The 25323-nt window shown below is 40.8% G+C and overlaps 2 protein-coding genes across 4 annotated transcripts; one reads left to right on the top strand and one right to left on the bottom strand.

Annotated features, from left to right (window-relative positions):
- The first annotated feature begins 282 nt into the window (after positions 1-282).
- LOC306864795 (dermatan-sulfate epimerase-like protein) lies at positions 283-8427 on the top strand. Its single transcript, XM_079409029.1, has 2 exons — positions 283-666; positions 4491-8427. The coding sequence occupies exon 2, from the start codon at positions 4667-4669 to the stop codon at positions 8306-8308; it is 3642 nt and encodes a 1213-aa protein (XP_079265155.1). The 5' UTR covers positions 283-666; positions 4491-4666; the 3' UTR covers positions 8309-8427.
- A 5170-nt stretch (positions 8428-13597) lies between these two features.
- On the bottom strand, positions 13598-20121 carry LOC306864621 (tripartite motif-containing protein 16-like). 3 transcript variants are annotated; one of them, XR_013783800.1, is made up of 7 exons: positions 19465-20121; positions 18482-18577; positions 18163-18396; positions 17416-17572; positions 17251-17310; positions 15791-17047; positions 13598-14557 (listed from the first exon to the last, which is right to left on the bottom strand). XR_013783800.1 is itself a non-coding variant. In XM_079408738.1 (7 exons), the coding sequence occupies exons 1-7, from the start codon at positions 20044-20046 to the stop codon at positions 14512-14514; spliced, it is 2082 nt and encodes a 693-aa protein (XP_079264864.1). In that variant the 5' UTR covers positions 20047-20121; the 3' UTR covers positions 13604-14511. The 3 variants fall into 3 exon arrangements, 2 of the variants coding, with proteins under 2 accessions (XP_079264864.1, XP_079264863.1); XM_079408738.1 differs by having other exon boundaries at positions 13604-14564; positions 16148-17047; XM_079408737.1 differs by having other exon boundaries at positions 13605-17047.
- Between the last annotated feature and the right edge of the window lie 5202 nt (positions 20122-25323).

Here is a 25323-nt window from a genome sequence, read left to right on the forward strand (position 1 = left end):
CTGAAGAAGACAGTTCAATGTGAGATCATGACGGGTTAATGATCTGCATTCATTCTTCATCTGAACTCCTCGGGAATCGTTTATGGATTACTGATATGATGATGTGCTGCTCATGTTATTATTTCTTGTTTCTTATTTAGGTGTTGTTTTATATCGCATGTAATGGTAAGGACAGGTGTGTGTGTGTGTGTGTGTGTGTGTGTGAGCGCCCTCTACAGTCGGTGGTCGCTATGGTAACGTCAGTGTCATCGACGGCGCCGCAGACGAATAGCAGATCGCGTCGAGCATCAGACGCGTTTTACGCAACGAAGTCACGCGTCAGCGGACGGATGCGGACAAACACATATCATAAATGTCATCTCTGAGGAGTATTAGACGGACACTCAAATCTCCGTTATTCAGGATGTCGTGGATTGTGCCTTTTCTTCATTTCTACTGGAACTTTCCATTAACTCGCTCCGTGTCTGCGTCTGTCTGCACAGATCCGCTCCTGAAGAGCGCCGCGTGAGGATGATGATGATGATGAAGGTGATGTGTTATGATCGGAAGGTGGTGTTGATGATGATGATGCGCCACAGCTCCATCTGATGGATAACACAGAGCCAGGGCGGATGAAAGGATTAGACTCACAGCTCATCTCACAGATATCAGCATCACTGGACACATGTGAGTTCATGCTAACAGAGCTGCTGTTACAGGTTATGACATGACTTCTCCAATTATTTCCATCAAGGTCCATTTTGTTGATGTGGAGTGTATTCTGTGATGCTCAGGTGTGAACACACACACACACCTGCTCATGAGAAACTGATGCATGTGGATCCATTAGACCGGTTCATTCTGTAGGAGCATCATCAGTGTAATAGTAAACAATAATGTATGTCAACAAAGCAAATAAGCCCAGTTAGAGCATCTGGAATCATCTGACTGCAGTGTAGTGCAAGAGCATGTTAACATGAAGCCAAAACTAGTTTGGGCCACTCATCTAATACCTGGATTGATGATGACGTCACAAACACGTGACGCTGTCTTATCGCTATATTCACACTCATTCTACTGAATATCGAAATCAAAGCGTTATCTAACATACCTGCAGTCTCCCTGAACATTTTTATAGCACAAACATCCTAAGCATGTAAATATTATTTGTAAAGTTGGGGAAAAGTTACATTCATATTCATAAGAGTACTGAACATCAGATCAGAAGGATTTACAAACGCTAAACATAGTTTGCCATTTACAGTTACAGTTATCAACTGTGGCTACGAAGGAGTTAAAATACTGATTTAAACATTGGTAAAATTAATAATTAATTAAACTGTTTATACATAACCCATAATTCCTATGCAGACTGCAAACACCATACATTTAGCACTGTTCTATAACTTTTTACCAGTTATTGTAATGTTGATTAATAAAAAAACATTAGGAAATAAAATAAACATCACAAATATATACAGAAATAATGCTGACTGTATTTGGACTTGAATACATGAATCTTTATTTCCAAGCATTTATATGAGCAAGATGATGCATAGTAAACTTTGACTGTGGAAAAGCCCATGCGTTTCAGATAACATGAAGTAACAGTGAATTTACATTAATCCTAAAAACTGACCGTGTGCGATTGAGAATCAGGGGTTTAGGTCAGTCAAACGCCTTCCAGTCAAGCACATCACTTGTGATTCTGAGGAGCCAGTGGTTTATATTTACAGATCAAGAGAAAGAGTGTGTTAGTAGTGCAGGTGGAAGAGTCCACTTCAGCTGCAGTAGTTAATAATACACCTGTAGCCAGCCGGTGTGGAGATTATTACCAGCACCTGTGTGACTTCAGCCAACAAAATAGCCCATTTGATAAGAAAGAGGGGTTGTAACAGAAAAGCAAATGTCTTTGTTCATTTTTAAATGGTAAAACTAGTGAAATACAGCCATATAAAAGCACAAACACAGCAACCTGTTTAAACATTAGACACCTGGAACAAATATAAGGAACAATAAAAGTCAGCACACTCTGAATCCCCAAGTGCCATAAAGATGACTCCAGCGGATGAAGCATTAGAATGAAATTATTTGCTGGGGGTTTGTCCCATCATTCAGTGAAGCTTTATTTGCCAGGCCTGCATCATGCTTCATAAACAGTCTGTGCTGAAATGTGCTGAACAATCAAGATCCTGCATTGATGCGATCAGGTACTTTGTTAAAATAAGCCTCAGCCCTTCCTAATATCGATCCTTGGGAAGAAGAGATGTGAGTTTCTGTAGCCAGCAGCAGCAGCAGAGTTTGCTGAGTCTCAGCATCCGCTCAGATAGATGACAGCTGTAATAGGAAGCTGTGCACACAGCAGTCATGCAGTGAGGAGGAACTGAGCTTTATGAGCTCCTGTATGTCATAACCTAGGCATTGGTGATATGCTAGTTTAAACGACAAACCAGTACAACATTTTCAAACAGATTTGTGAAAAGTTAATGTGACTCTTATAAATGCAGTGTTAGAGTTTGGTTAGGGTTAACAGGACTGCAGGACATGTTTGATATTAAAGAGTTATTTAAAGCGCATTAATCCTGGAAAGAGAAGTCAGTACTGCGACAGACGTCTTTCTGTGCTTGAACTTCCAGAAAAACCAGAGGAATGCATATAGTATACTTTGTGCGTAACTCAGATGTACACCTAAACAGCCAAATACACACAAACGTATGTCAGAATGCTTAGAGAATACTCACATAAACACAGTCAATCTTAAGTGAGGAGGAATTCAGATGTGAATCATGGCTATAGGTTTAATTTATACAGAGACAATTATTCTCTTTTATTGTAAATGTATTTAATTTCTAAAGTATTAGTATAGTACCAGAATACTTCTGTTAGATTAACATACCTTAAATACTCAAATAACTATTTATTTTCTATCTTTATTCTATTGAATTTGTCATATCATTTGTTGTTTGTCTCTGTTATTTTATTACGGTTTACTTCAGTAATTGTTTGAAGACATTTTACCTACAGTCTAGCATTAGTTTTTGCTGAGATATCAAAATTGGTATGAAAAATGTAAAAATTTCCCTGGTATGTAACATTTTATCGTAACAATCAGAAAACAGAAAACAAACATTGTTATAGTAAAATAAAATATGCTATTTATGATTTTGGCCATGTCACCTATCCCAGTCATACCTAGGGCTGGGTATCGTTCAAAAATTTTCGATATCGATACCGATACCGATACCTTGAGTTCGATACCGGTTCCTGAACGATACTTTTTTCGATACCATTAATAAGATTACATTATCTTAAAAAACTATTTTTTTTTAGCTTGTTGATATTTATACAGACTCAAAGCCTCATCTCCTGAGCCACTGCACAAAGGAATAACCATCGGTTTAATCATCTGTTAGGCTATGTTTACATTAGTGCGTGTTCATTTTAAAACACATAGCTCAGACAGAATCATCATTTCTAGGTTGTTAAAGACTTCAAGAAATTTAAAATCTTCATCCACTTTCATAAGTGGGTGCTTTATTTTCTTTCACCATATGTTTTATTGTTATTAAATTCTGGTGTAGTATGTCTAATTATTTGAATGCATAAAAACAACTTAGTTTATTTAAATTTATTCTTAAAATAACCTTATGAAATGTTTTCTTTTTCCTCAGAAATTCTGTGTTCTGTATCTGGTTTTCAAATGAAGACATAAAACATTAATTTAATTTATCTTTAAATTATTGAAAATCAAAGTTTATTTATTTTGGCAAACAAAGGGGGGTTACTATTAAAATTAAAACATGGAATAACTGTTGTGTGATCATTACTAAAAAAATGAATAAAGTTTTAATAATTTTAATAGTAGCCTAGTAGTAGCAGTATGTACTGTCTGCTGAACAATATTAATATATTTCTGCCGCAGTGTCTTCCGAGTTAAACCGAACTTTTATTTTGACGGGTTGCCTGGAATACCTTTACAGTTCTGTGTGTGTATATGATATGACGCTAGTTTTCCTCGAATCAAACAGTAAAATGCTCATGAAGTGAGTCTCAGAGCAGGTCTGGAGATGTTGTTCATGTGTTTATGTCCTCATTTCGTGAGACGACAGACGCTGAAATCACCGCGAGTGTAACGCGCGCTTCAGTCTGTGTGCAACGTTAGTAAACAAACCGCGCGATATAGAGAGCGGACTGCTCCGTACGCTTTCGAAACGCTCTCGCGGAGGTCAAACACTGATCAATCAGCACGTCGCCGCTTCTAGTCAAACACACCTAGTGCTGCAGGATTATTGGCTCACTGACGGTGATGAGATTAACCCCTTAGGTATCGAAATTTGGTACCGAACGACAAGACGTTTTTCGATACTCGGTGGTATCAAGGCAATTCGGTCGGTGCCTAAAAAGTATCGAACTCGATACCCAGCCCTAGTCATAACCCCTTTAATGTCAAATTGATTTTTAATACTGTTCAATTAAAGACATTTCACTCATATTTTGTTTCTGTTTTTCAGACTGTGGAAGCCAAAGAAAACGCTTACCAGAGACCAAGTCAATAACAGCTGAAACAAGCACCCATTATCATTTGTGTCATGAAAGACATTCCTGTTGAACGAGAAGGTAACGTGGGAAGAGGGAAACCAGATTAAATCATGGGAGAGGAGTGCTAAAGCCAGCAAACAAAGGGAAGATGTGGTGGACAGTGGTTTGGAGGACCATAGGGTGGCCTACATTTGCAGCATCTCTATTTCTAGCAGTGGGAGCGTCATTCTCTGAAGTCTTCAATACCACAGGGAAAGATATTTTTAGTGACTTTCAACAGTTCCAGATTACTGAGAATGGGCTACCAGAGCTACGGAAACTCCAAGACGCTAATCTTCACCCTAATTTATACTTTAACAGAGACGACGTGCCACTGTTGAGGCAAAGGTCAACTACGTCTCACAGCCACATCTTTAAAGTGATCCGGACGGCTGTGCTGACGATGTTGTCCGCCGGCCAGCTCTACATGCCACCCACAAAGCATGAGGAGTTCACCAGCAAGTGGAATGAGATTTATGGAAACAACCTCCCTCCTCTGGCCCTCTACTGCCTCCTGTACCCCGAGGACACCGCTGCAGTGCAGTTCCTGATTAAGTTCATGGACCGGATGTCGGAGTATCCTGACTGGAAAGTAAGCAGTGCACCAAACGATGAAGTTCCAGTGGCTCATTCGCTCACTGGATTTGCTACTGCTTTTGACTTCATCTACTCATTGCTGGATCAGAAGCGCCGAGAGCTGTACTTAAAGAAGATTTCTGCTGAAACCCAAGCGCTCTACGAGACGTCAAAGTACAGGGGCTGGGGGAAGCAGTTTCTTCAAAACCATCAAACCACTAATATAGTTGCTATTCTGACTGGAGCAATAGTTGTGGGTGCTCATGATGACACTCAGTCGATGGTTTGGAAACAGGTATCTGTAAATTACATGGAGAAGACAATGTTTCTGTTGAATCACGTTGTAGACGGCTCTCTGGACGAGGGAGTTGCATACGGGAGTTACACAGCAAAGTCAATCACGCAGTATGTGTTCCTGGCAAATCGCCACTTCAACATAGACAACACGCAGAACAATTGGCTGCGTACTCATTTCTGGTTTTATTACGCCACTTTGCTCCCAGGCTTTCAGAGAACAGTTGGTATAGGGGACTCAAACTATAACTGGTTCTATGGACCAGAGAGCCAACTAGTCTTTTTAGATTCCTTTGTGATCAAAAACGGGTCTGGGAATTGGCTGGCACTGCAGATTAGGAGGCACAGACCTAAAGATGGTCCCATGGGTCAGTCCTTTGCCCAGCGCTGGACGACGCTTCACACAGAGTTTATCTGGTATACTGCCGACCTTACACCACAGCCCCCTTATGATCACAATAAGGCTAAGATGCACATCTTCTCAAACTGGGGTGTAGTGACTTACGGGGCTGGTTTATCTGTTGCACAAGGCAACACCTTCGTCTCGTTTAAATCTGGTAAGCTGGGCGGCCGGGCGGTGTTTGACATTGTCCACGCCAAGCCTTATTCATGGGTGGATGGCTGGAACAGCTTTAACCCTGGTCATGAGCACCCAGACCAAAACTCATTTACTTTCGCCCCTAACGGACAAGTGTTTGTTTCTGAGGCTTTATATGGCCCCAAATACAGCTTCCTAAACAACGTGCTAGTGTTCAGCCCTTCCCCGACGAGCCAGTGTAATGTCCCTTGGGAAGGACAGCTCGGGGAATGTGCCAAGTGGCTCCGCTGGACAGACGCAGGGGTCGGAGACTCGGCGGGAGAACTGATCGCTGCTTCTGCTCATGGAGACACTATGTTTGTGAGTGGAGAAGCGGCTGCAGCTTATTCCTCAGCCATGAGACTGAAGAGTGTGTACCGAGCCCTGCTTCTCCTCAACTCACAGACTCTTGTTGTAGTGGACCACGTCGAGAAGAGAGACGACTCACCTGTGAACGCCGTCAGTGCGTTCTTTCACAATCTCGATATTGACTTTAAATACGTGCCCCACAGATTCACAGACAGGTACAATGGGGCATTGATGGATGTTTGGGATGCTCATTACAAAATGTTCTGGTTTGACAGTCAGGGACGCAGCCCTGATACACAAATACAGGAGGCCGAGCAGGAGGCCGAGTTTAAAAAGAGGTGGACGCAGTTTATAAACATCACCTTCCCTTTCACAGAGTCAGTAGGTAGGATGGTGTATGTGATGCACGGGCCTTACGTTAAAGTTTCCAACTGCAGGTTCATTGAAAGTATTAAGAATGGGCTCAAGCTTTCTCTTCTCATCAATAATACAGAGAAAATAGTGTCTGTTGTAACCAATCACAGAGACATTGGTGTCCGTTCCAGCTATCTGGGCTTTGGGGGTTACGCTAAGGTGGAAGACAGACATCAGATCATCCGTTTTGGCTTGGGGACGCAGCTTGTCCCCAGACAGACTAAACTTCACAATCACCTCTTTGACTTTGGAGTTACGCTGAATGTCGTAGCTGGGGTAATACTGTGTGTGGCCACTGTTTTCTTGACCCTACAGCGGAAGTTTTATGTTTGCTTTAGCAGACTGATGCGTTACGCTTTGCTTTCGGTGCTAATGCTGTGGATAACTGAGCTCCTGTTCGTCTCGAGCAGCTGCGATCAGCTCCTGTGTAAGGTGACGTGGAGCGGAGCCACCACAGACCCGGAGCTTAGCAAACAAATGACGCTTTACGACCAGCATCAGCTCCCTCTGCCCACGGTAGTGATCACCACGCTCCCTGGCTCGGGATCTGACATCCTTAAGCACCTTTTCTACAACAACACAGACTTTGTCTACCTGCGCATCCCTACAGAACACTTGGATATCCCCGAAACAGAGTTCGAATTTGACTCTCTAGTAGATGCTTGTGAATGGACGCGGTCGGAAGCCCAGTGTGGGCGTTTTAAAATGATCCAGGGCTGGCTGCATTCACTGGTTCACAACACCCACTTATTCCTGCAGAACATCCCTCTCCACGACACCAGCCGTCTGAAACCAGCCCAAAGAGTGAGTCTCTCGCAGGACAAGAGGAGGAGGCTGAGGAGGAGAGAGTCCAAGGCTGAGATGAAAGGCCGGGTGCGAGTCGACAGGGATGTTGAGTACGTCCGAGAGCTGAGGAGACACACGCTGGACTATCCTAACGCCCGTGTAGTTCTCAATCTCTGCAGCGGCAGCTGGGCTCTCAAGCTGCCCTTTCTCCAAGAAGTTATCGGCCCTTCTCTGAGAGCCATCTACGTCATCAGGGACCCTCGTGCATGGATTTATCTGATGCTGTATAATAGCAAACCCAGCCTTTACTCGCTCAAGAACATTCCCCAGCATCTAGCTCTTATTTTCAAGCAGGACATGGTGAGCGACAGGTGTCCGACCGCTTTTGCGGCGGAGTTTAGGAAGCTGTGGCAGCTCATATCTCGTTCAGAGACCGATCCTGTGCTGTTGCTGGCCCATCTGTGGCTCGCTCACACCGCTGCTGTCCTCAGAGTCACAGCTACCTTATCTGAAGCATCCTATCTTCAAGTCAGGTTCGAGGATGTCGTGAACTATCCTCAAGAGACGGCTGAGAAGATTCACTCTTTCCTTGGGATCCCTGTATCTCCTTCAGCCCTGAATCAGCTCATGTTCACCACCTCCACAAACTTGTATAATCTGATGTATGAAGGGGACATTTCACCAGCCAACATGGACAAATGGAGAAGAAACATGCCAAGGAGAGATATCAGACTCATAGAGTACACATGTGGATTCCTGATGAGGCAGCTGGGCTATCACAGGTTCACTGATTAATTAGCTGCAGGACAGCTGCTGTCATTCATCTCTTCTATCTGATTGTGTGATATTTCTGTTGTATTTTTGCACAAATTTGAGTTGCAAACGAAGTAAAGTGAAAATGAAAGAACTAGGCACAAGAATTGAACTTCAGTCTGTGATTCTGCACCAGGTCCAATCTAACATATAACATTTTGTACTGCAATCACTTCAGGACATACTCTGTGTATATACAGTTGTGCTCATAAATTTACACGCCCCTTGCAGAATATGCAAAATGTTAATAATATTAACAAAATAAGACGGAAAATGAAAACTGCATGTTATTGTTTATGTAAAACTGTCCTGAATAAGTTATTTCACATAACAGATGTTTATATATTCTCCACAAGACAAAATAACTGAATTTATAAAAATGACCCCATTCAGTTTACATACCCTTGAATCTTAATACTTTGTGCCTTTTCCTGGTTGATCCACGACTGTTTTTATATTTTGTGATAGTTGTTCATGTGTCCCTCGTTGGTTCTGAGCAGTTCAACTGCCTGTTGTTCTTCAGAAACGTCCTCCAGCTCCTGCACATTCTTTGGTTTTCCAACATTTTCTGCCTATTTGAACCCTTTCCAACAGTGACTGTATGATTTTGAGATCCATCTTTTCACATGGAGGACAAATGGGGGACTCAGCTGGGGGATTTTTCTGAAGAACAGCAGACAGTTGAACTGTTCAGATCCAACGAGGGACTCATGAACAACTATCAAAAAATAGATTATTAAGATTCAAGGTTATTTAAATTTTTGAACGGGGTCATTTTTTATTATTTTGTCTTGTGGAGAATACATAAACATCTGTTATGTGAAATACCTTATTCAGGAGAATATTAAATAAACAATAACATACAATTTTCATGATCCCTCTTATTTATTCATGACACCCTCAATACCACGACTGAGGTGCCCTGCACCGAACCCCCAACTGCTCCCCGGGCGCTGCAGCATAAAATGGCTGCCCACTGCTCCGTGTGTGTGTGTGTGTGTGTGTGTGTGTGTGTGTGTGCTCGTTCACTGCTGTGTGTGTGTGTGTGTGTGTTCACTGCTGTGTGTGCACGTTGGATGGGTTAAATGCAGAGCACGAATTCCGAGTATGGGTCACCAAACTTGGCTGAATTTCACTTCACTTTAATCATGAAAATTCTTATTTTTTTTAAACTGTATTACAGTTTCCACAAAAATATTAGAATATTAGAATCAGCATATTAGAATGATTTCTGAAGGACCATGTGACACAGAAGACTGCTAAATTCATAGGAATAAATTATATTTAAAATATATTAATATAGAAAACTATGTATTTCACAATATTACTGTTTTCAACTATCTTTTGATCAAATAAATGCAGGCTTGTTGAGCAGAAGAGACTTCTTGGAAAAACATCATACCAACCCAGACTTTTATATATAGATATTCACATTAGTATTCTTTATATTAGACACGGTTTCCTTTAGTGTGATATCAGGGAGTTAGTCACAGTTATCTACATACGGTGGTGTGCCCTCTTTAATATAATTCCATATAATCACATTTAGGGCCACTTGTTGAAAAACTTCACTGTTACATGAAGAATTCATATCTGTGTCCACATCCACAAGGGGTCATCCCTTTTTTGCCATATTCAGATATTCGGTGATTGATGAGCTTGCTGTCCTAAAATGACTTAACCATGAATTAGGACGAATGCTTGAATTTTTTGGACTTGAAATTTTCTTTTTTGGCTGAAATAATGTTTTAAAATTGTCACCTGAATGCCAGTTTACACAGAATTCCACCAGAAGTAATTTGACAGAGAGCAAGCTGTTCTTACAGTATGAAGCTGTTCTTCATTTCACTTGGCATGAAACAATGTGTTTATAGAATGTTTGATTTGATAAAACATTTGCAGAGACACTGTAATAATTCTCTTTAGCCATGTACACACTCACAAACCACTGATTGTAACCTGCATTGGCATTTGTCTTTCTGTGTTCTGTGTCTGCAGTCCTGCTCTTTTTCACGTCCAGGGGTGTGTTTCCCCAAAGCATCGTTAGCTGTGGTCTCAAGGTCTGTCATTACCAGCACAGTTCAGGGATTCAGTGTTTCCTGAAACCATAGTTCAAACAAACATAGTTCAAACGAACATTCGCAAACAGCATCAAAAACTGAAGAAGTGTAAGGAAATCCACAATAAAAAGCAAAATAACAGAGAACAGACATAGCAGTCTTCAGATGCCGTGATCATTATTACAGCAAGAATCCAACATTAATTTGGGACTGAAAAATGAGCAGAAGTTATCACTCCACCACCTGCTTGACATCATTAACAGTTCTAACCAATGTGGATCGAGGGACTGATGTGTGACACAACTCCTACATTTGGGAGAACGCTCTTGACTAGCTAGTTAGTTTCTCCAGTACTGTGGTAGTTAAGCGGCTGTAAATCGCTGTTGGGGAAACACACTCCTGATGATCTAATTCTTCAGTCTGATGAGGGGTATTTTGTTTTCATGTCTTAGTGGCCTTGATCTATGACTTTTGAAGTTTTTTTAAGGTTTAATTTCTCAACATTGAATAAAGATGATGTATAATTTATAACCTGTGATCAGATGCAGCAAATGGCAAGCATCTCATACTATAGTACATGTGCTATAAAACACACCACTGAAGTCAAGTCACCTTTATTTCACCTTTGTGTCAGCAGCCATATCACCCTGTAGCCCAAGACCGGTTGCCCACTGAAGCTAAGCCGGGTTGAGCTGGTCAGTACCTGGATGGGAGACCTCCTGGGAAAACTAGGTTGCTGCTGGAAGAGGTGTTAGTGAGGCCAGCAGAGGGTGCTCACCCTGTGGTCTGTGTGGGTCCTAACACCCCGGTATAGTGACGGGGACACTATACTGTAAAAAGCATCGTCTTTCAGATGAGACGTTAAACTGAGGTCCTGCCTCTCTGTTGTCATTAAAAATCCCAGGATGTCCTTTGATTAAGTAACCCCGGGATCCTGGCCAAGTTCACCCATTGGCCTCTGACCATCATGGCCTCCTAATCATCCCCATACACTGATTGGCTTCATCGCTCTGTCTCCTCTCCACCAGTAAGCTGGTGTGTGGTGGGTGTTCTGGAGCACTATGGCTGCCGTCGCATCATCCAGGTGGATGCTGCACACTGGTGCTGGACGAGGAGACACCCCCTCACAAGTGCTTTGAGTGTCTAGAAAATTGCTATATAAATGCAACAAATTATTATTATTTATATAGCGCTTTTAACAATACAGATTGTGTCAAAGCAGCTTCAGTATCGAATAGGAACATAGTGTGTCAATAATGCAAAAGGACAATAGTAAACACTAAATTTTCAGTTAAAGGCAGTTCATCATTGAGCGCGTTTACATGCACATTCTTAAGCCGATTATGCTTAATAAACAGAAAACGCACATGGTCATGTAAACGCGGTAACCTGTTTTCTTTTGATGGGGTAAGGTCATAAAGGCTTAAGCATAAACCGGTAGTAACAAGTCGTTTTTTTTGCCTTTTACTCCGATTTTGCGCAGCATGTAAACGCAGTAACCTGCTTTCTGTCGCCTTATTGAAGTGTGCATGTGTGATGTGTGACAGGAACGCATCGTTAGTGCCGATTTATGCGCATCTAGACCAAGCAAACGTCTCGCAGTAAAGAAAGAAGGAAATTATCATAAAAGCAGACTTTTTCATGACTCAGAAAATGACAAAAATGTTCTCATCTCGTGCAGCAGGATAATATATGAGCTGTAAGTTTCCTGCTGACATGTTGCAAGCTTAATTTAACATCACAATTGACAAGTGTATGGAATACTCTGAGTCAGATACGCAAATTATTATATTGTGACGTCACTACAGAGAAATAACCTGATTTATTAATGAAGTTATGTAAACGCAGCTTACTTGCGTTGTCAGGTAACTGATGTGCATGTAAACGTACTCGTTGAATTCAGTGATGCATCGTCCAGCTCAGTTCAGTTCTAATAGTATCTGTGCAATCAAGTCGACGATATCGCTGGAAATTAAGTGTCCCCAACTAAGCAAGTCCGAGGAACCAAAACTACATTGGTGACAAAATGGAGAAAAAAAACCTTGGGAGAAACCAGGTCCGGCGGGGGTCAGTTCTCCTCTGGCCAGACGAAACCAGCAGTTTAATTCCATACTGCAGCAGAGTCAGATTGAGCAGAGGACTCATCTGGTTCCAGTGGTCTTGTCCCGATGGCCGTCTAGGAGACGAGGTCTTCACTGAGGATCAGTCTCTGGGGCTCATCTAGTTGTCCTGGTCTCCGCTGATGTTCAGGGCTGTAGAGGTCGTCTCTAGGTGCTGATCCACCATCTGGGATGGACTGGTTAAAGAGATGGGTCTTTAATCTAGATTTAAACTGACAGAGTGTGTCTGCCTCCCGAACAGTGTTAGGTAGATTGTTCCAGAGTTTGGGTGCTAAATAGGAAAAGGATCTGCTGCCTGCAGTTGATTCTGATATTCTAGGTGTTATCAAATGGCCAGAGTTTTGAGAACGCAGCGGACGTGAAGGACTATAATGCGATAAGAGCTCTTTCTAGTACTGAGGTTGTACATGTCAATTAAACCTGGGTTTAAGTCCTTATCTGACCTGCTTGCTTGTTTAAATGACATCAAAAGCTAGATGGGTGATAATTTTCTTCAGTTAAATGAGAACAAGACTGAAGTCATTCTATTTGGCTCTCCCCATTTGGTTAACGGCCTGTCCTCTAGTTTAGGACCCTTGCAAGCAAATATCTGTACTCATGTAAACAGCCTGGGTGTTGTTCTTGAGTTAAAATTCGACAAGCAAATAAACTCTGTTGTCAGAGCTAGTTTTGTTTTCCAGCTTAGGGGTTTACGCAAACTGAAATCTCTTCTATCTTTTAGTGATCTAAAGACAGTTATTCATGCTTTCATTTCTACAAGGCTTGATTATTGGGGAAGAAGAAGAGGGAGCATATCACCCCTATTCTAGCACATTTGCATTGGCATCAGTTAAATTTAGAATCGAGCACAAGGTTTTAACTTTCGTATTTAAAGCTTTGCATGGTCTGAATCTAGTCTACATCTCAGACCTTGTCCATACTCACCTCGGAGATCTGTTAGATCATAACAGTGAAATCTAACACCATGTTTCCTGATGATATCTCCCAAGGATAACGTAAAGCGTGAAAAACCACACTGTATGACCAGACATTTTTTCCTTAAAATTAACAAAAGTTATTCACACTTATTTGAACAGTGACTGGTCTCTAATCAAGTCAAGTTGAGCTTTATTGTCATTCTGCTACATGTGTGGACATATAGTGGAACCAAATGTGTCTCGCAGGACCACGGTGCTACATACTAGTTAAACATAGGATAAACATACAACAGTGCAAGTATAAGAGAAAAAGCATCTGACTATACATATACTATAAATACTATAACTACTATACCTAGTTGCCTACAGATACCCATTTCAAACAAGGTTATTATATTATTGTTACCTTATAGACTCAAGAATATATCTATTCCAGACACGGAAGATGCTCTGATTTGAATTTACAACATTTATTTTACCAACCAAACATGTTAGAAGTACAAAGACAAACCCCGGCCGGCCATCGGTCCCTTTCTCTGCGTCAGACTTAACTTTGCTGTCGTCTTCTAAATAAAGCGCGAGTGGGGCTTGAGGAAGTGACGTCGCCTGCGTCTGCGCAGTGCGACCTGAAGCGAGACACCGGAAACAGAAATACTGCAAAATAATAAAAATAACGCGACTAAACGAGACGAAATAACGTTATAACATTTTGTTTCGTCTCGTTTTAGTCAACAAAAATGAAGGAGACATTTTAGCATAGTTTTTATTTTATAAGCCACATTTAGTCTCGTTTTTATTCGTCAACAATATTGCATTATATATTTAGTTATCGTCCTCGTCACATGAACGGCATTTACGTTGCGTCTCGTCTCGTTTTCGTCACGTGATAAAGGTTCGTTGACGACGATATTTAGTCTAGTGATGGGAAGTTTTTACCGACTCGGACCTTTGAGTCTCGTTCAGCAAAATGAACGAACCTTTTTTCGAGTCATTTCGTTCATTTTAGCAAAATATAATTCAAATGTTACGTGTTACTTTCCAAACACATCTACTACTTATGCAAACGTTTACCACACTACAAACAATACTTAACCAATGCAGCCTGAGCCGGAAAGAGAATTGATTAGTTCATCTCTCGAGTCTCGGGTTTGAGTCGTTCGTTCATCACGTGACCACTTGCCGGATCAGTACAGCCTACTATAAAGTAAAACTGTATTTTTTTGTATGTTGGATCATGCTTAAGAATTATCATAAAATTATCAAAATATATGTAATAAGCATTTTCCTAGAAATAAAAATGGTTTGTTAATTTCTGTCACTATGTTTTTGTTACTGTTTCTTGAGGATCTGTGTTATTTTATAAATAAAAGCCTGTTATAAATAAAATATTGATTGACTGTCAAACGCTAGGATTAGGCTATATAATAAAAAAATATCCAAGCCTAAAATTACAAAGCACTTATAGTTTGTTCGTTTTTGCTCCAATTTTGACTTTAGCTGGTATAATTGTTTTTCCTAGGGAAACTTGACATATTGGTCTAATATTTGTATAAGAAGATTGGTCAAAAAGGACATAATGACATAAAGTGAAAGCAAATAAAATTTTGAATTTGAATGATTAATGTTAGTTAAAAATATTAAAGTTATGATAACGTCAGCTTCAATGGTTGTAACCCAAACTGACATAAAACTGTAGAGTTAAAGTGATTTACTTATAAATATAGTCTGCTTGAGTCACACAAAGTTCAGCTGAAGGGCAGCTGTCACTCAAGACTGTCACCAAGGGAACCGTGACCATTCCACACCCATCCCCCTTTGTTTTGCACGAGGTGAGGGGCAGAGAAGAGCCTCAGACAGATGTTAGCATCTCAGGAGAATGAGCACTAGAAAAAGGAGTGATGTTTGAACTCATTTTGTGGCAACTTCAGCCACTGAAGCAAAATGCAACATATGCAAAAAACGCTTTGCAACTAAAGGAGGAAGCACTTCTAATTTGAGGAAGCACCTTAAATCCTCACATCCTACTGTGCTGTTAGCACAAGTTAGAACAGAGACTGAAGATGATAACCCTGCAGCAGCTGGAGCTGTTTCTACCACCAGCACTTCTTCAAAGCAATAATTTGAGACCAGAAAAGCATCACATAACTGTAAGAGTAAATAATAATAATACTAATACTACTAATAATAATAATGACTATGCACCCGTTTGTAAGGAAGGTGGTAAATTAACTAATTTCTCTGTCCAAAAGTGTCACGTCACGTGACAAAAGAACGAAAGACTCAAACCCGAGACTCGAGAGATGAACTAATTCCAGTACAGGACCCATAGAATGTTGTGCAATGCGCACGCGCGACTGAACGAATCACTCCCCGAGACGACTCGTTCTTACCGAGTCACATTAAAGATTCGTTCAAGAATTCGTTCATGAATCATTCAAGAACGACCCATCACTAATTTAGTTATAATTTTCGTTGACGAAAGCAACACTAGTTGTGTGCGACTCAAGTCCAAGTCACAGACTCAGGTTTCTATCTCTGCTGTTAGATCACACAGTTTCACTGATGATCCAGACCAGACACTAAACCCAGGATAGAGGGTCTGAGTGAATGTGGTCTGGACTATGTGGATGAGACTCGTTGTGTCAGAGACGCTGTAGAAGGACAGAGTTCCTGCTCTCTCATCCACAAACACTCCTATTCTCCTGATACCATCATCATCATTACCATCATCATCATCATTACCATCATCATCATCATTACCATCATCATCATGATAATTACCATCATCATTATTACCATCATCATAATTACCATAATCATCATTACCATCATCATCATTACCATCATCATCATTACCATCATCATCATGATAATTACCATCATCATCATTACCATCATCATCATTACCATCATCATCATTACCATCATCATCATGATAATTACCATCATCATCATTACCATCATCATCATTACCATCATCATCATTACCATCATCATCATGATAATTACCATCATCATCATTACCATCATCATCATGATAATTACCATCATCATCATTACCATCATCATAATTACCATAATCATCATTACCATCATCATCATTACCATCATCATCATCATAATTAACATCATCATCATCATTACCATCATCATCATAATTACCATCATGATCATCATAATTACCATCATCATCATGATAATTACCATCATCATAATTACCATCATCATCATTACCATCATCAAACACTCCTATTCTGCTGCTGATGGGCTTCACAGGGATATCAGTCTCTATGTTATTGTGTCTGAATGAGTAACTGGAGGGAGAGCAGATCAAACTCCAGGACTGATCATTACATCCAAACCTACACTCATCACCCCGTCCCTTCCTGCTGATGCTCTTATATGACACTGATATCTCCACACCCTCACCTCCACTCCACCCAATCTCCCAGTAACAGCGTCCACACACACTCTCTGTACACAACACCTGCTGATACTCATCATATCTGTCTGGATGATCAGGATGCAGCTGATCTGTGTCAGTGTTAGTAGCTGCTCTGTTTCTCTCAGACAGATAGAGGTGTTTATGTGCTGTGTTTGGATCCAGAGTCAGACACCTGCGATCTGATGAAGATAAAATAAACAAGACTTATTTCATGTAGTTTACACAAACAAACAGTCCGGGATTCTTTGTTAATTACATAGATCTTTAGTTTTGATATGTTTACAGTCTTTTTAATAACAAGGTGAACTCAGGTTTGATGCCTTTTAAAGCTTTTCAAAATGAAAATCATGAAGTAATTTTAGTGTGTTTCATAGAGTCTTACACAGCAGGAACTCTGGCCTGGTCTTCGGTTCTTTGAGGGGAATAATTTCACTGTATGTTACTGTGGACATAAAAACACATAATTAATGTGATTCTCATGTGAAACATCAATTTCTTCCATATTGTTGTTAATAGTTTGTTTCTTCTGTGTGATATGACACATTACCTCTGCCACATATCTGTTCAATCTCTTCTCTGCAGAAATCCTCCAGTTTTTCTTTCAGTTTAGAAACAGATTTCTGCACATGATTGAAAGGGAGGAGAGAACTGATGGTGATGGGTTTGTCTGTGGATTCAGGAGAGACGGAGAAAGACTGGAAACTCTGCAGGAGAAAAAAAGACAATAAGCTTTTCTATGCTAGTTTTTATTTCTTTCAAATTCAAATCTTGTGTGGATTTTTTTCTATAATTTCTATAATTATTTTGTTCTATATTTTTTCTATAATTCCTTTTTTTCTATAATTTCTGTCATGCACTGTAATGTGTTTGGGCCAAATCTAATGAAAAATGTAAGAACTCAAGTAATTGCCAGTACCATACAAGGCTAATGGAAGTGATTGACTCCGTTAGATCATCAATCTGAATCTGATCCAGACCTAGTCTTTGACAACAATGCAATTTTCTTAGCTTTTGTTAAAACGTTACTTTTTATGAAATGTACCCACATTCAAGTGCTGATAAAAACGAATTCATGAAGCTAGAATAAAACCTTTTTTAAGCATAGACTCTTGTTTTCTCTTTTAAAAGATTGCATGTTCATATATTTCTAAAAAAATATTTAAGGGGCCATGAAAGTTTAGTGAAAATGATTTAAAACAAAACACACAAACAGGCAGATCAAAAGAAAGGCAGTTTTTCCAGACACACTGGAGCACATGAGAAGCTCCAGTCTGTGTGTAAGGATCTGTGTTACCTGCAGGAACTGGATGTGATCCTGTGTGTGTGAAAGCTGCTCCAGCTCAGCGTCTCTCCTCCTCAGATCATTGATCTCCTGCTCCAGTCGCTCCAGTCGTCCTTCAGCTCCACTCACTGCTTGCTTTTCCTGATCTCTGATCAGCCGTATCAGCTCAGAGTGGCTTCTCTCAATGGAGCGGATGAGCTCAGTACAGATCCTCTCACTGTCCTCCACTGCTGTCTGTGCAGAGCGCTGTTAAACACACAACACAGGCAGCTCTGTGAGTCTAAGAGCGGCTCTTCTGTCTACCAGCTGCTGTTCTTCTGCACAAACTCACCTTCTGAGACTCCACAGCCGCTCTCAGCTCCTCCAGCTCTTTCTCTCTCTGCTGGATTCTCTCCTGATATTTCTCTCGTGTCTCCTTCAGAATCCTCTGTTCAGAAACACATCAGCAGTATTACATAAAACAGTAATACAATTAAATGCAGCAGATTACTTTTATTCACAAACAAAACGAAGATCCAAAAACACAGAACAGCTTTACCAGCTTAACAAAGACCATCCAGACATCAAACTAAGAGAACTGAGGACATATAATTAAATGAGGAACTAAACAAGACTCAGGTGATGATAATATGTAACTATAACAACAAACTAAACTGGAACAAAGCAAACAGGAATAAAACTGGAAAACCAGGAAATGCAAACGAAAAGCTCTTTAAACACAAACAGAAACCTAATGTAAAAGATATATGTATGGATATATGTGCATACATGGGGAATACATTTATTTACTTTTCTTATCTCCTCTAAATTTGGGGTGTAGAGTTAAATAAAAAAGAAATATGATTATAATAATCATCATCATACAAGTTGCAGATAATATGAGGAAATTATTCGATATATAGGCATTTTGGGGGCAATTTATACATTTTATAAAGATACATTTTATTTATTTTGGGGGGGGGGGGGGTAATAGAGTGTACTGTTCAATTCTTCTTACAATGAATATATTCAAATTAAATATTAAGCTGATGATTGATAATAGCAGTAGACTTTCAAATATTATTGTATGGTAGTGAACAATCATTACTGTGTCTGAAGCCTAACTAAATCACATGCTTTCTCAGCACTTCAGACTTCATCTTGAGGAGGTAAACCAGTACAAATTGCTCAGTATTTATTTGTGGAATAAATGACACACACTTTTGTTCACTTGCTGTGAAATGTGGTCACATGAGAGAGGGCAGCAGATTGATAAAGTCACTGAACGCTGCTGGATCAGTCAGATTGTGTTGTGTAATGTGATTGAGCTCATACCTGTTTCTCGCTCCTCTCTGCTTCTGCCGTCACGGTTTCATGGTTCTTGTGTTCATCCATCAAACACGGATAACAGATGCACCGCTGGTCAGTTCTGCAGTACAGTTTCAGCTGTTCTTGATGTTTTGAGCAGATCATCTCCTGCAGTCGTCCAGTGGCTTCGGTCAGTTTGTGTTTCTTGCTTCTGAAGAGACTCTCATGTTGCTGAAGGTGATTCTGACAGTAAGGCTTCAGACACACCAGACAGGACTTGACAGCTATGAGTTTCTTCCCAGTACAGACGTCACACTCCACATCTCCAGATCCAGCATCACTATCAGCGGTTTGGAGTCTGGTCTTCTTCAGTTTCTCCAGCATTTCAGCCAGCAGGACATTGGTAGCTAAAGCAGGTCTGGGGCTGAAGGTCTGTCTGCACTGAGGGCAGCTGTAGACGCTCATCTGATCCTCCTGATCCCAGCAGTCTGTAATACAGCTCTTACAGTAACTGTGTCCACAGGCAGTGGTCACCGGATCCTTCAGCAGATCCAGACACACTGAACACAAGAACTGATCCTGATCCACTGGAATACTGGCTTCTGCCATTGTGTGTGAGTTTGTGTGAAAGAGAGACAGAGTCACTTTCACTTTCTCTCTCCAGAAACAGCGAAGTCATTTCCTGGTTTGTGTTTGAGAGACGTGTGCAAAACTATCTGTCTTCTCTTCCATCATCATCTGGAGGATTGTGCAGTAAAGGACATTCACAGTCAGAATTCATATTCATTAACATTAGTTACATGATATCAGATTAAATGTATCAGGATATGAAGTCACATATTGGTTAATAAGAATAATTACTACTCTTCCTTCATTGTGTTTTATACAGTAAAGAAGAATGATTTTCATTAACCCGGAATGAGATGCAGATTTGAACTGAAATCACTGATGATTGTGAGATGTGAGACAGATGCATGTGTTCGGTGGTTTCTCTCACAGAGAGCAGGTTTGGACAGCAGAGGGCGAGAGAGCATCACAAACACATCTGGATGAGGCCTACAGACTCTGTCTCTTTATGAACGCATGATATTATTAATGCAGAACTTCAGTTCTTAACAGAGAACGTAGTTACAGAACAGGCTGCTTGTGAACTGTAAGAAAAGTGAGAGGTTAGGGTTCAAGACCAAATAATGATCACATTACTTGGTCGTTTTCCTTTATAACTCAGAGTCTTGCTTTAGTATTTTTAGACAGGACAGTGATGTGAGATGAGGTCTGGTTTGACTTCATGTGAGCGTAATCATGCTTCACAGAGCTTGAGGTTCAGTCGGAGGCTGTAGTGAATGTGGGTTTTGTTTTGGGTCTGGAGAAGCGTGAAGAAGCGCTCTTTCTCCGGCTCTAGAGTAACTTCATTAGGATAACAGGCAGCACATGCTGAGCTCTGGATCAGATGCTTCATAACGTGACCCTTCAGTTCAGTTCAGTCCCACACAGGCTTCATGTCCAGCGGACTCAGACGGACAGATGTTCCCCCTTTACCTGCAGTCCAGGTGAGTTCCTCAGGCTTCTTCATCAGCAGCATCTGAGAGACCTTTAGTCAAGGACAGACTCATATCACGCAAGCCGATGATCTAACATGACCTACTGATGAATTACCTTCTACTTATGTTATATATGAATATGAATTGTGTCTTATATTCATTACTGATGTTATCTGGTAACTGAATGAATTTGAAATTACAGTCCTATTAGAATTATAAAGATAATTTAATATTTTGCTTTTAATTTAATTTATTATGTTACATTTCAAAATATTCTGTCAATCATCACCATGTCTCGCTGATTTCACCTGCATCACTTTCTGGGTTCATGGCAGTTTTATTTTGAGAGAAGAACAATTTAATTGTCTTTTCTTAGCAGGAATTTACTTTAACTTGTGATTATTAACCTGATCTTGACATGGTTTCTTTACTTTAAGAGATCATAAACGATTTTCTGTTTGCTAGTCTCTTTACTGAATCATTTATTTCCATGATTGAGTTCAGTCTCACTGATTCTTCTTGTGTGAAACATGTACAGTATAGTAGTTATTGAGTGATATTTGCAGTATCAAGAGATTCATCATAATGAACTTGTGACTGCAGATATCGAGCACTAATTGTGAAAGTGTCTTCACAAGCTCTTTAATTACCCTCAATTACTGCAGAATCTTTACTGATCGTTAAGGATCTCTTCATAATTACTCATCACACACTATTTAGTTGTACATGTACTTTATTCAAATGACACTCAGAGTCAAAACTGAAATCAATCTGAAGAGATTACTGAAGACTAACAAAGAAATGAATAATTACAGGCATGCAAACATCATACATGTTCAATAAATATTGATTCATTTGAAATATAATCAGCTACAAATATAATCCAGATGTTTTCTAAAATGATTTGTACTATAATGATGAAAGCATTTATACTCAATCTATAGATATATGACAGATATAAGTCCAGTTCTCATGTCCGGCGTCCAGGTCACTCTTTGAGTCACTGTTTAAAGCTAATTACAGGTTTTTCAGCTGCTTGCACACATTTTCTAAACTTTACCTCTTTTTTTCAAAACTTAACACACAAATCCAAGAATTACACACAAAATGCAAAATGCCTCACATCTCTTGCAAAATGACACACTGCATTCAAAAGATCACAAACACATCTCAAAAGCAAACCTTCCCTATTCGTCACCTTCCCTATCCGACTCATCCTCTTCCTCCCCTTGCTTCGCTTTGATCTCCTCCTCCTCGAACTCTGCTTCGTCCTCTGGCTCTCCCTCCAACTCAACTTACTCTGTTTGCATTGTTTGCAGCTATTGTTCAAAACCTATAAACTGACCTTTGGCCTATGTATAGGCCTATTCTAAAGCCATGATTGGTTGGTGCTAAGTAAAGAATAGTGTTTGCACACGTGAGGAGTTAGTGTGAAGCACTGATGAATTAGTGTGGCATTTTGATTGGTTGTGTTTTAAAAAGAAAATCAAGATACTTCCTGTTAGAATTTTGTGTTACATAGAAAATTGTGTGTTGTGTTTTGCAAAAACTGTTTTATGAAATTGAAAACTGAGTCAAAGGCCAAAAATTAGTGTCTGGTTTTGCAGATTTGGTGTGTGCTTCTGCTGTTTGAGTGTCAGCTTTCAGAAACTGTGTGACAAGGAAAGATTTTGTGTTTAAGCAGTTGGAAAAAACTGTAATCCAAACATTTATTGGGAAACATACTGACAACAGAAAACAGTCCATATCCTCACAACTCTTACTGTAGATCCAGAGATATAGAAAGAGAGAGAAGAAGATGCACAGCCTAAAGGCCATAGTTCACAAAGACATTCAACTATATAGATGAATCTCCCTTTGGGAATGTCCTCATTTGTAAAACGGGTTTAAAAATAAACTAAACAAAGTTTTTTTGAAATTGTAAAACTGCACAAAGTCTCCTGTGAGGGCTAAGTTTAGGTGTAGGGTTGGTGTAGGGCAATAGCACACACAGCTTGTTCAGTATAAAAACCATTACGCCTTTTCACAAAAACAAACGTGTGTGTGTGTGTGTGTGTGTGTGAGTGTGTGTGTGTGTGTGTGTGTGTGTGTGTGTGTGTGAGTGTGTGTGTGTGTGTGTGTGTGTGTGTGTGTGTGTGTGTGTGTGTGTGAGTGTGTGTGTGCGTGTGTGCGTGTGTGCGTGTGTGAGTGTGTGTGTGTGTGTGTGTGTGTGAGTGTGTGTGTGTGTGTGCGTGTGTGCGTGTGTGTGTGTGTGAGTGTGTGTGTGTGTGTGTGTGTGTGTGAGTGTGTGTGTGTGTGTGTGTGTGTGTGTGTGTGTGTGTGTGTGTGTGTGAGTGTGTGTGTGCGTGTGAGTGTGTGTGTGTGTGTGTGTGTGTGTGTGTGTGTGTGTGTGGTGTGATATCTGACATTTGAGCAGTTGTTCAGGAACCGTCACACAGGCTACTCATATTCACGCATATTATTTCAAATTATTTTAGCTAATACTGTTTTAATGCATGAAATGAGAATTGGCTCTGTACAAAAATAAAATAAACCATCAATTAATTGTGAAAACAAATAAAAATGTGCTTCGCTAAAGGGTGACCAATAAAAAGGATTTGAATCTTTTTAGGTAAAGTAATCATCGCCAACAAACAAACAAATAATTCAGCAGTAATCTTCATCACTGCCCCCCCCCCCCCGTGTGTTTGACATTAATACGCCTATAATAAGTCAGACAATGATACAAAGTTCTGTTCCAGTAGATATAGATGTAAGACAAACAACACGTCCAAACTTGACAACAGTTTAGAGATTATGTTTGCTCATTTCAGTCGAGCATCATGCGTGTTTATGAATGTCATCTGCATGACCTCAGATCAAAGAGCCTTTAATATGTCCAGCTCCATCTCACGAGAGAAAACAAGAGTAAACATCAGCTCAATCATCTGCTTCTGATTATGAATGGAAAATCCAGCCGTGGAAAAAAATCCTCAATGCTGCATTAACCCTTGTGCGACCATTTGGACATGTTTGTTCTTTACAGTTTTTTTTTTTTTACTTTTTTTATAATTTTGCCTGTGTTATTGCCAACTGCATACATTTTGGCACAGGTGTGTATTTTTATTGGAATTTTACTATTTCACTTCCATTCCTTTTAATAAATCTGTTTTGCACTAGGTACACAAAATTGCTCCTCTTAGGACCTTTTGGACAAAAATGTTTTAATCGCAGCGCCATTTAACTGTAACATGATGCATTTTTTGTTAATCGCTTTCATTCTGTTGGCAAGGCTTCAAAATTCAATTTCTTACAATTTTTTACCAGATAGTGCCATTTTTTCAGGTTTGGCCTATAAAGCAAATACTCGCTTTATTCCCGTTGTCTGCTTTTGCATTGTCACAGTTCAGGTGTAGCAAGGAGACGCAGGAGTAGCTGAATACACACGGTCTTTAATGAAACAAACAAACGGAATACAACTATGGAACTCAGGAGGACATTCAAACTAGGAACACTGGAAGACATCTAGAAGACCATTAACACCAGACACTGGACATCAGAAAAAACAGGGCTTAAGTACTAGGAACTAAACTAGGTAATTAATCAAACACAGCTGAAACCAAGGAACAATCAAACACAAGGGAGAAACTAGGTCACGGGGAAAGCACATGGGGAGAAAAACACGAGACACAGGAACACAGGACTGACATTTACTCCCCCCTCCCGGAAGGTGCATCCCGCACCGTAACAACATCCAACGGGGAGGGGTGGTGGGTGGTACCCGTTCCGGGACGCTTGGTGGATCAGGCAAACTTGGGAACCATGGCAGAGCAGGGGACTCAGGAGGCCATGGCTGAACAGTCAGTCTCGGGAGCCATGGCAGGACAGCCTCCTTGGCCTCGACCCTCGGGCCAGTGTCCTACTGGCCAGGATGGGTTCTGGAGGAGTGGGCACTGGAGCTTTCTCTGGGCTGGATGCGGGGACTGGCGTACTCTCTGGGCTGGATTCAGGGACTGGAGGGTGCTCTGGAGGAGCCGACACTGGAGTGGACTCAGGGGTTGGAGCCGACACTGGAGCGAACTCTGGGGCTGGAGCTGACACTGGAGTGGACTCAGGGACTGGAGCCGACACTGGAGCGAACTCTGGGGCTGGAGCTGACACTGGAACGTACTCAGGGGCTGGAGCCGACACTGGAGCGGACTCAGGGACTGGAGCCGACACTGGAGCGAACTCAGGGGCTGGAGCCGACACTGGAGCGAACTCAGGGGCTGGAGCCGACACTGGAGCGAACTCAGGGGATGGAGCCGACACTGGAGCGGACTCAGGGACTGGAGCCGACACTGGAGCGAACTCAGGGGCTGGAGCC

This window comes from Barbus barbus, assembly GCF_936440315.1.
Source record: "Barbus barbus genome assembly, chromosome: 46".
In the NCBI taxonomy this organism is placed as follows: domain Eukaryota; kingdom Metazoa; phylum Chordata; class Actinopteri; order Cypriniformes; family Cyprinidae; genus Barbus; species Barbus barbus.

Bases quoted from the DNA above. Each gene is read 5' to 3' on its own strand.
- LOC306864795 (XM_079409029.1), top strand. From the start codon at position 4,667: ATGTGGTGGACAGTGGTTTGGAGGACCATAGGGTGGCCTACATTTGCA.
- LOC306864621 (XM_079408737.1), bottom strand. From the start codon at position 20,046: ATGGCAGAAGCCAGTATTCCAGTGGATCAGGATCAGTTCTTGTGTTCA. The intron at 18,397-18,481 runs GTGAGTTTGTGC...TGTGTTTAACAG, and splicing joins CGGCTGTGGAGTCTCAGAAG to CGCTCTGCACAGACAGCAGT. The intron at 17,048-17,250 runs GTAAGACTCTAT...TATCTTCATCAG, and splicing joins CAGGCCAGAGTTCCTGCTGT to ATCGCAGGTGTCTGACTCTG.